The 12,535-nt window shown below is 32.3% G+C and overlaps 1 protein-coding gene across 1 annotated transcript in view; it reads right to left on the reverse strand.

The window, feature by feature from the left end:
• UBR3 (ubiquitin protein ligase E3 component n-recognin 3) overlaps positions 1-12,535 on the reverse strand; it is a gene marked incomplete at its 5' end in the record, with an annotated part of 232,512 nt that overhangs the window by 51,869 nt on the left and 168,108 nt on the right. Inside the window, 1 exon segment of the mRNA XM_082657756.1 lies at positions 9,238-9,323. Within this exon segment, the coding sequence (XP_082513882.1) occupies positions 9,238-9,323 (86 nt within the window).

Genomic DNA, 12,535 nt, shown 5'->3' on the forward strand with positions numbered 1-12,535 from the left:
TTTTCTAGTAATCTGGTTCCATTGATAACACTAAGAACAAGAGACATTTTTAGCAGAGAAATAACATGATGAAAAATATATTGGTCATTTTTATTTTATTTCAATTCAATTACACATAAGAGACTTTTTTATGAAGTATATAATTTATAACTTTTAAAAAAGTGTCTAAAACCTAAAAGTATTTAAAAAAAATAAATTCCTCTAGCAGAAAATATTAAGATTAACTCAAGTTGCAAGTTGAGAAGTTTTGCATTCTTCTTATAGAGGTTTTAAGTGAATCAAAGGGCTCTCTTTAATATCTCCTTTCAAGATGAAAGTCAATTAACTTGAAGTTTTGATTTAATCAAAAGCATAGACATTGCAATTTTACTAACCTGTTTTGCACTGAAACCATGGCCAGCATAAAAGTAATGTTATAATCTGCCTACTTTCGAAGTCTTTACCATAATTAAAGAAATACAAATGCTGAAGAAAAGTTTTTTATCTTCTTATATTCCCTCATTCTACACATGAGGAAATAGGCCCAGAGAAAGGAAGTACCTTGCCAGGTCACCCTAATATTTACTGGAAAAGCTAAGAACAGAATTCAAGATTTCCTACTTGTTAGTTATTTCTACCACTCCAGTTCTCCTTAGGGTTTTTATGATGAAAAGAAAAGTATAAAATTCCTTTTGTAACACACACACCCCTTTCCATTCCTATGAAAAGCTGAGATTGTAACCCTGCAGCATCTTCTAAAGCTATAAATATAATAAATAACAAGAGTCTTTGGTATTGGTTTTAACTAGAACTGAAGGATGATAACATATCTAATGAGGTACATCTACCTTTCAAAAACAATGCTGGAAACTGCAGATAACTTCAACAGGAAAAAGAATAGGCCAAATAACAATCAATACTTTTCACTATGTTTATATAATTCACTGTGTTTTTAAAATTTAGTCTGAGACCTATCAGTAAGAATGAACTCTAATATTTATTTAGCAACAAAAATATCTTTGAGGGAATTCCCTGGCGGTCCAGTAGTTAGGACACTGCGCTCTCAACTGCCAAGGGCCCGGGTTTGATCCCTGGTTGGGGAACCAAGATCCTGCATGATGCGTGGGATGGCCAAAAAAATAAAAAATGATAATAATAAAATAAATACCATTCTCTAATAAAGGAATCAGGGCTTTAAAAAAAATCTTGTATACTAAACACATACTGACAGTAGCAGATATAGGATGAAGAGAACCTTTGATCATATCAAAAAGTTAAAGACTAAAAAATAATAGAAAAATGTATTAAACACCAACTATGTTCATGACATTTTAAAAGTTGAAAAGCAATTACACCAAGAAAGCATATTATTAAACTTTTGAATAATAACAGCAAAAGAAATAGATAACTTTTTTTTGAATGACACATTTTAAAGTTCTAAAGTTTAGACCTACGTTTATAAAAGGGTTTAGAAATGAGAAACATCATTAACTTATAGGTGTGCTGTGATTTCAATAAACAGGCACCACTGCCTAGTAGGACCCAGGAAGTCCTGGATTTGAATCCAAGCTCTGTACTAGCCATGGGTCCTTAGGCAAATTACCTTAGTTTTATTATCTGCAATAAAAAGTTGGATAATACCAACTTTCTGGGCTGGTTTTTTTGTTGTTGTTGTTGTTTTTTCTGGGCTGTTTTAAGTGATAGTAGTTATGGTAATAGCATACATCTGTAGTACGTAGACAGTGTGTTTATATACATGTACATACATATATGGTTTCTAAGGATAAATTCCAAATAATAAATTTAATATTTATAAATGAGATAATACAGCTAAATTAGAGATTATGACTACATTAGACACATTAGGTCTCCACATAAAACTACCACTCTATACAAAATATTAACATATATTTTTAACCTCTTCTCTCTCCTCTCCTGAACTTTTGGTACCACTCTTCCTTGGTTCTCCCCCAGCTTCTTCTCAATTACTTGTAAGTGTTCTTCTTCCTCTACTGAACTCTAAAAGGTGGCATTCTCCATAAGAAAGGAAAAGGGATCCCTCTGAGCCCTCCTTCCCTCTCATTCTGCACACGCTACTTCACATAAGCTCAACTTCCACTTCTACCTGTAAGTTTACAATTCACAAATTTTTCTAGCACTTCAGATGTTTGACAGGCACCACAAAGATCAATATATCCAAAACTAAATTGATTATATAGCCCAGCCTAGCTCCAATATTCATTTCCTCTTATAATTCCATCTGAGTGAATGACATCACTGCCCATGCAAACATCCAAGGAAAAACTTGGGAGTCATCTCCCACATTCTTGCCCTCCATAGCCAGTTGATTACCAATCCTATTGGTTCTGCCTCCTATGACCCCTCTTCTACTCTACTCCACCCCTACATCATTTCTCAATTAGATTACTCAACAATGTCCTCATTCAGTTTTATGTCTTTTGTTTCACCCCCTTCCAATTCCTGTAAACAATAAATCTATTCATATTATCTCATAAATGGTTGGTGAACCACTGAAAGAACAGGCATAGAAAGTGCTTCATGAGATAACCCCTATCTTCTTTTTCTGGTTTATTACTTAACCTTCTTTCCTCCCTTTACTTTATTTAGCAACTATTCACTAATGTGTCATATTGTCTCACTCTGCCTTTGCAAGATGTTCTCTCAGCCTAGAATAGCATCTTGTTGTTCTCCAGGCAAACCTGATTCATCTTTCAAGAGCCAGTTCAAGTGCTCCTCTGTAAATTTTTCTCTAATACCGCACCTGAGACAGATGTGATCATCCCTTGCTTTACGCATTCTCTACACTTGAGTTACTTTTATTTTAGCACTTCTAATACAGCCCTGTAATTATTTTTCACTTTTCCTCTCCTATGAGACGGTGAAATCTCTCTGAAAAAGACAACTCTTTCTTTTCCTCTTTGTAATTCCCAGGCTAGCACAGTGCTTGACATTTAACAGGATTTTTTTAAGCATGCTTAATACTGTATGAATATGTCAACAATCCTAGTTTTTTAAATCATATAATATAAGCCTAAAATTCATGATGGATTTATACTCTTCCTTTTCTGCTGTAATGACATATTGGCTTAGTAACCAAGGAAGAGGCCAATTAACTAGCCCTAATTTCACTGCCCCAAAGACAGTGACCTCTCAACTCTAACTAATAAAGTAGTGCTTGACTTACTTGCTCCCACTATCTTCTTCCCCATGTTGGTTGCCGTGACAACTCATCTGGGACAATGAACTCTATTTTCTGCAATACCTAATCAAATTCTTTACAGCTGGGACAAGTCTAAGGTATTATAATGTACTTAGTCACAAGAGAAACATATCATTACTAAAACAGAAAACACCATTGAAAGACTAATTTGTCGTTGAAAAAAACCAAAGATTTAAATATAAGAACTCTCAACTGGAACAAAAAGGTAAGATTTAGCAATCTCTTCTATCTGTATCAATATTAAAGTAAGACTATCATACCAAAAAAATCTATAAAGTAAAAACATAACTCCAACTTCATTGTAAAATTAAGAGTTTTACACGTATGGCTATGAATACCATACACACACGAAACACCGTTATGCCAATTTTTATGACTTGGGGAGTATCCACTTAAGGAAATTGAACACAAAGTTGTTACATATGTTTTTGTTATATATGTTTTTCATATATATTTTTTCAAAAATGCTTTCGAAACAGATGTTTACTGAGTTCAGTACCAGGTTGAAAATTCTGCGTCTCTGTCAGTCATTTCTAAACATGAAAGAGTTCTAAACAGGCAGATTATTTCTTAGTATAACACTCATACTGGTTATTAAGACAGAAATACATATTAAAGGAAAGACTTATCCTAAAGACTTTTATAAACTGGTTCTGTCTAAAATTGTACCACTGTTAAAATTTACCTAAGGTAAACTTAACTGGGTCTGCATTTCCAGATCATTCAAAATTTTAGTTCTATCAGTGCAGTTATCACTGATTAAATACTTGTCAATGAAAAAAATTTCAACTAGCCAAATGACTCTCTAAATTACCATGAAAAAAAATTTTCAATTTCTCTATAACTTATTAATAATCAAAGTAAGGAAATGGTTCTGACCCATTTATCCTAGGGTGAATATAATTGGTGTGGATATACACCTCTCACAGCAGAGTCAGCTTCCCCGGTTCCTCTACACAGTCCTGAGAAATTACCTGTGGAAAGATGGAGGGAACTCCCATGTGAGAACCTGAAAACTTTTTTCAGCTCCTGTTGAAAAAAGGAGCTGCCCTGCCCTAAGCCAAGCAAGATCTCAGGACCCCTACGCCCTGACAGTGGAAATTATTATCTGTGGGACTTAGTTCCTGGAATAACCACACCATTAACACAGGAAGGCCTAGCTACCTGGGCCACAAAGCACAGGACCTGCAGAAAAACTTTAAAGAATAGCTGAAGCCACTCTTCTTAGCTCAAAATCTTAAACCACACCTCTAACCCAGGCCACCCCAAGTTAACAATGTATTTTGTTCCCAATAAATAAGCTATATCAGTCTTTGGGAATAAATCCCATTCTGTCCTTCTAACCCCATCTTTTAACAGGTCAAACTTAAGGTTTGTTAAGTGCTTTTTTAAAAAAAAGACTAGGCTGAAAAATTAACTTTTATCTTGCTTCTGGTCTCCTCACCCACCCCCAATTTGATGATGGTAGTATTGAAGTAGTAGAAACAGTAATGTTGAGATTTACAGTCTATGAAGACTTGAACATACATTGTAAAACTGAGTTCTTACAACAATCCTCTGGTTGGATACTATGAAAAACAGAATCCATGAGATTAAATAAGCTTGCCATTAAACTATCTGCCCACTCATGAAGAGTTGAGTCTGAAAGCAATTTCTACATTTTTATATTAATTTATGTCCTTTGACCACTATAATAATTAGTGGCCAAATTTTCTTCTTGTTATGGGGTAACAAAAAGAATAGAACAAAAGTTGTGATCCAACCTATTTGTAGAATTCATAGTTTTTTAAATCTGAAAAGGACCTTACTAAGCCATGGATATCAGAATTTTACCACTGTTAAAGAATAAGATTAGACTACTTAATAGCAATTTTGTGATATTAAACAATATCTTTATGAAGCCTTACTGCAGGGTGAAATTAACATCAAAATAATTTTCTCTAACTCTGAATTCTCCAAAAATTCATTCTTTGAGCAACTAAAACTACTTTGAGCTGCATGCTGCACGCACACATCTAAGCTGGATTGCTTTCTATGAATAACAAACACAGGGGGCAGTTTTCCACTGTGTGCATCATTTCTTGAAAAGATCATATGTTATGTCAAAATTAAGTTAAAGCACCTCAAATGAAAATGTCAAAGCAAGGGTTTGCCTCAACCTTTCTTGACTAAAGTTTAATTTTTATCTCTATAAAATCATGAAATCCATTTGTGATATGAACTTTGGCTCCTTAGTTAAACTACAGTAATAAGCAGAAAGCTCAGACTCAAAGATATAGAAAGATGTTGATCTAACTAAAGATAAGTTTTAAAAAATTATCCTCCAATATTAATAATTTATCAATGACACCTCTTCCTCCCACCCCCACCCCAGTCACTGGTTTCAACAATTTCTGCTTGAGAAATACACTAAGAATATCATGGCAAAAAGTGCTGAAAGCCTGTAAACTTCACTGGAATCTATGGCATTCCATGTCTATTTTCAAATCACTTGAATGAAGAAATTGAGTAACTTTAATAAAACATTCTTAATAAAAAGTTATGCCTTCAATTTTTGCATCTGCTTTGTCCTACATCTGTTGCTAACCAAGTTGGTGGTACTTATCAGTATATATACCAATTTGTAACAAAAACTCCAAATTCACTCATCTTTCAAAACCTTGTTCAAATGCCATGTCCGCCAAAAGCTTCACTGATTTTACAAGCTAGATATGATCCCAAACCTCCAAATTTTCTAGAACTTTATCCATACCCCACTTTAGAACTTAACACTTTCTATCTTACAATAAATTATCTAGAATCAGTCTTATCTGCTGAATACAAGGTCCTTAATGCCTGATCTTCCAGTGAATAAAGAGGAGGTCCACAGCTCGGACCTAGGAATCAGGAGCAGAGCTGCATGTGGAAGCTGATGAGATGGCTCACGCCAGGGGCAAGGGGGAACCAGCCAGCAAACTGGTGAAAAATAAAGGAGAACCAACTGGTATCCAAGGAAGAAGGAATGAGGACTTGAGAAAATGTCTGAAGGAGTCGCCCAAAACAAAAATAGAATTCACAGTGAAAGGCTGGCAAAAGAAAATAGGCAAGATAACAGGAAGGATAGCATGGGAGATCCTGGAAATGTTCCAAGGCAATAGCGTGCAGTAGGATATCCGTGACTAAGCCCAGGGGTGAAAGTTTTTAAAGGTTCTGCATCTTTTGGGACACTTAAGGGCAAGAGATATGTCTTACATAACTGAATTTAATGTCAGAGAACTGGGTTCAATTGCAAGCTTTGACATTTTCCAACTGTATGACTTGGCAATGCAATCACTCTGAACTCCAGCTTCCTTTTCTAAGAAAAAGAGATAACACCTATTTAACATGGTCATTCTAAAGACTAAATAATTTACGTGAAAGTACTTTATAAACTTTAAAACTACAAACGTAAGGTATTATTAAAATACCATAGTATGCTGCTATGTGAATTAATTTTGCTCATTTTTACTGTGGAAAATTTCCCAGACATATATTTAGGAATGAACTTTTACTCTGATTGGATACTGGTCGGTTTATCTCAATACTTCAAAAATTTGTTTGAATATGGAAATGCTGAATGGCATTATTCAACGACAATTTGATTTCTCAGTATAAATTTGGCCAGTAATATTTTCTGCTTTTATTGTTGTAAATAGGTCAATCTTGTGCCCTGCCCCACCCCCACTGTGTGTGTGTGTGTGTGTGTGTGTGTGTATGTGTGTGTGTGTATGTGTGTGTCCATCCATAATTATCTATCAGGCATTACGCAAGCCATTCAAGACAAAATTTATTAAATTTTTTCTCAACTAAACTTCAGTTTCATCAGGAATTTGTGATGGAACATTACTCCAGAAGTGTAATTTCCATTATCATTTGCTTAATTAGTGGAGCATTTTCTCATTCTCTTTCACCAAAATATTATGAAAAAGAGAAAAGACATTTTAAAAATGATATATTTAAGAGGCCATAGAAAGTAATGAATGGGAAAAGGAAAATACTGACTTATGAATAGGCTCTAGAGAAAAAGAGAAATTTTTGTTTACTAATACCATTAGAGTTCTACTGGAAAATGAAAAAAATGAGATATTTGATCTAAGATCCTATGAAACACCTTCAATATGCTCTTGCATTAAACTTAAATTAGGTTTGAGTTAGGCTTGAGTAAATAACAAGTACATTAAGTTTATACACTTGCAAAATAGTGGGATTTCATAGAATATATAACATTCTGCATACATGATTTATAGAGCTCTTTTATAAATAATTAGGATAAATAATGTATAAGTAACTGAACAATACATCATATGAAAACTAAAATCAAAAAAATCATGTACAACCTAAATACATAAAATTTTTTATTTGTCAATCATACCTCAATAAAGCTGGGGGGAAAAAGAACTAACATAACTGATAAGGAAAAAAAGAAAACTAAAAACAGTATTAACTTATATTTAGGATAAGCTTCATCACAACCTCTTCTATACTGGCACATTGAAATCTCTTATTCACTAAAGGGGAAAATAAAAAGAAACAAAAGTCTGGAAGTAACTATCAATTTAATAATTTAAATTAAAATTGAGGGTGATAATTGAAGTGGCTGCTGCTAGACTTTTACTACTATTTTTAGCATTCTGGTTAAGTTCATCATTTACAAGCCTCTGTATAAATTTAAATATAGCTTAGAGGGAGGAAAAAGTAGCTTTCTAGCATAAAACTAAAATTCCTTTACTAAACACTTTCTAACAGAACACTTTCTGGAATATTATCAGCCAATGCCAAACAACAAATTAACAAGAAAGAATAATTTATCTAAGTGAAATTATAGTTTCTGCCAATTCAAACAGACTACAAGCTAAAACTCCTATTTATCAACAACTTCTATAAAACATACTATATCACTGGGTACAAGTAGGGTTTAAGTACATACATCAAGGGGTCAGTAAATACTGAATACTCAGTAAAAAATAAATTCCAAAACCTTAAATTTCCAAGAACAAAGTGATAACACAAAATAAAATATCAAAATCTAGTAAACTAGTAAGAATTTTAAAAGTAACTTGGTTAAATTTCACATAAGTTCATATCTTTATGTTAGAAATTTCAAGGTGTTTTTGGTCAGTCCTTTGCTCTGAAATCATTCCAAAATTACATATATATCTTCTTAAAATAACACATATTTTTGAAAAACTTATATTGATAATTTTAAATAATTACTAATATTTTTAGCATTTAAGAAAATATATTCATTTTTCAAAAAATACATTATGTTTTAAACAATTTTTATTTCCCATATCAATCACATTAGGAAATATTTTAACTCCATTGATTTGGGACCAATAATTAACTGTACATGACATTAAATAATATTACCCTTAGTATTCACATTAATTCTCTAAACAATGACTACACAGTGATAGCATCAAAACCATGCTCATGAAAACTCTACTTTAAGTTCCAAATGATACTTCTCAGAAATATACCCTTACAAAAAGTACTGAAGAATCATGCTCAGTTTACAATATAAAGCATATTCGTAAATAAAAGTATACATCTACAATTTTAATACATTTGTGCACATCAAAATACAGTACAAATGCCTTCACTGATTAACAGCAGCTATTTATATAGCAATCTGTAGGTGACACGAATTGTCTTTATAAAAATTTTCTTAAGTCCAGACAACATAAAAATTCTTTAAAAGAATTTAAGTTTGAGGAAAATTTTTTATCATTGAGAATAATATACTGTTTTAATTTTGAACCAACGTAATTCTGTTAATTACTATGACATTTATTTACTGACTAATCATACTATAGAAAGAGCTAAATGTTCATGATTCTTCTAAGATTAACCATTTAAAGCATATAATCACTATTAAAATTGATTATACAAAACATAAAAAGAATTTGAAAATACAACAAAAGACCACTTTGCCTATATATGCTTTCAAAATGAAATAATCAGAAATTTTTTAAAATTTAGCACTGCTTAAGACTTACTTAAACAAGACCTTTTACCAGCTGTGCTTGCACCACCTGAACATAAATTCCCTCCTCGATGAATTAATTCAAGTTCCAAATTGGTTCTGTAAGCAAAGCATTAAAAAATATCTCAGTCATTAGATTGAAGTAATACTTTTTGTTTTATTGATATGTCTGAATAAACCTAAAGTTCTTCAACTTTATTATTTGAAAAATTATAGTTTATGCAATATCAGTAATAATCATATTTTATCTGATACTTAGAAAGTTAAAAGGGGAACAGTTTATCTACCCTTACTTATATGTTCATATTTATACCTGCAAAACTGCACACGTCACAGTGTAATTGTTGCAAAATCCTAGATGTTGGTAAATACTAAAAACTAGGCCTTAAGGAAAAAAACTGCAACACATTTCAAAAACCCGCATATGAATCTGATGAAAGAATCTGTACTCTGGCAGCCACTGATTAGATGGTTACTGGCATATAACACACAAGGGCATACCAATTTTTCTATCAGAGAAATGGTTATCACTCACTGGAGCTTAGATGGCATCTAGAAACCAATATTAAGAAACAAAATCACTAACATCAAAGTGGCTATAAACAACACATATAATTAAACAGCAGTCTCCTTTATAGACTTCTAGAATTACAGTTTTATTAAAATACATTGTATAACTATTAACACTGCTAAACAACAATATTGTTCAAATAGATTTGAAATTATATTTAGCGATTATTAGTTTACAGAATAGCAATAATTAGTAAATTGACATTTCAAAAATCAAATTGATGCAGAATCTAAAGATTTACTCAAAAGCAGTAACAGTAAAATAGCCAATCAATTTTGACAAAATAATAAATGAAAATTCTGAGTGACTGTGTGTATTTTTATTTCAACAGTATTAATAAACTTAAACACACCTTTATTTGCCACAACTAAAACTGAATAAACTAGTTTATACCCAAGATATGTATATATGACACTAATAGTGAGATATCCCCCATCTTAAAAATAAATAAATAAAAGGCAACATTTCAAGCTTACTCTTTACAAGTGAATTCAGGAAAGAATAGAACCCTATTTTATTTAAAACGAAACATTTTGAGCTGGTTTTGTTTGTATTTTGAATACAGAATGTTTTGAAATGTTATTTTCATATATTTACTTATAAATGCAAACTGTTAAAAATATTAATATTTCTAAATCTGTATATTTGCCACCCATTTCTAAAGGAATGCTTTAATCCTCTCTACTCAGGAGGGAGAAAAAGCAATTTAACATTGATAATGTTCCTGCTCAGAGCTCCATCTGGTTGCTGCTGATAAGGGCATCTGTGTGACAAGGGAATTTTCCACCCTTCAGGTGATTTGCATTGCTCACTGAACTTCTAAAAACCTACCAGCAAGGAAGCAGGGACAAGGATTTCATATTAGTGGACAGAAAGCGAGCGGAGACCAGCATGTGTTCCTTCATCAAGGGAATATAAATGAGATCAATACATTTTGTTTTCACAAATCTTCTGTTGCCTAATCTGTAGAAAAAAATTAATGGCTATATTCTCTTATAAAAACTAAGATTTCCTAGATAGTACTTTTAAAAGAGCTAACCAGAAACGCGATTAATTCTTATAAATGAACGTCAGAACCAGAATGTCAACTTTTATTTCAGCATAATTTGCAAAAATATTCATTAAAATATAAATACAATAACAAGTCTATTTATTTAATCATCAAATAAGATACTTTAAAGGATGATAAACATGTTACCAGAAATTTGATTTTAAAAAATACTTGAAAGAAAACTACCAAATGTAATTAATTACTTCAGATTATGGTTGGAATATCTCCTGTACAACATTCCTTCTGAGTTAAAAAAACAAAACTACCTATCCAAAAGGTTTGTATAATATCTAGGATTTAAAAAATCAATATGTCTCAGCTTCTCCTTATTTAATTTATAACAAAATTGGCCCTTTAAGTCTTGCTAGAGAAATGAACACACAAATGTGTCACATGCCCCATGTCTGCTTTTCCCTCACTGTTGAAATCATAACGCAATATTCTGTTTCTGCCCTCCTGAATGGATGATATAAAAATTAAGATGTATTGGGAGCAGAAGTTTTCCAAGCCTTTTTGTTCTTGGAGAAAAGTAGACTCAACTTTCTATATTTTCTAACACAAACACATTCAAATTAGTTTGGACGGGGAATAAAGAAGAAGAGAAAATCTCTACATTTGAAAGAAAGATTGCTTAAAGCCTATCATGGTGGCCACTTAGATATACCCATATAAAAACTCCTCCAACTATGCTCCAGTTTCTTTTTGCTTGACCAAGTATGCCTTCTACCCCTCATTTGGCACTAACTTATATTTTTAGAGCTATAATTTGAAAAACAAACGTGTATAAACACACACACACAGAGACTCAAACACATACTCGTATAGCGTGGGTTCAAGGCCTGAGCCTACCCCTACTAGATGACCAATTAATTCAATTTCTCAGAGAAGAAAAGATCTTCATCCATACCATGGCCTGGCCTATATTATCGAATACTCAGCTCAAGCTCTAACTCCTCCAAGAGTTAGGGAGAACTAACTCCCTTTTCTTGGAAAAGGAAAGAAGTGCTTCTACACACTTTATATTTCAATTTGCTCATCTTCCCTTTTGAAGTTCTATAGCACTTTCTCAATATGATATATCTATTTAAAATATATGTATTTTTTAAATATTTATATTTTTAAATATTTTATATATTTTAAAAAATTATATTGTTTTATACAGATTGATGTACATTAGTTTTGTCTCTCCAACTAAACTGTAAATTCCTGAAGACCAGGGACCATTTCAGATGCAGCTTCTATATCCCTGATGGTACCTAGGAAAGTGTTCAAACAATTCCCAGGACCTGAACACCTCTTTGTTTTGATATGTAGCCAGTGATAAGATTCTCTAATCCCTGCAGTTTATTATCATTATCTTGTTGACCCTTCCTTTAGTTTTAAAAAGGATTCATTATTTGGTGTTTTAGCAAGCATTCTTCTTATTTCAAATATAATTAGTTTATAAAGTTTAAACTTATAATGCAACTAATGTATAAAGCAAGCTGCATTCACTCTACTGAACAGTTTACCCACTTATGACTTAAAGATGTCTCTTCATCTACATCTCAGTTACTCACATTTCAACTTCTTTCCATTTCCATGTTTCTCACATATACAGGCTAAGTGCTACTTACTAATAACTCTAGGCTATATATAACTTGGGTCCAAAATCTTTGGAGAAATCAATTACTCAAATTAGTGTGATTC

The sequence above is a fragment of the Grampus griseus genome, assembly GCF_964374135.1.
Source record: "Grampus griseus genome assembly, chromosome: 7".
In the NCBI taxonomy this organism is placed as follows: Eukaryota; Metazoa; Chordata; class Mammalia; order Artiodactyla; family Delphinidae; genus Grampus; species Grampus griseus.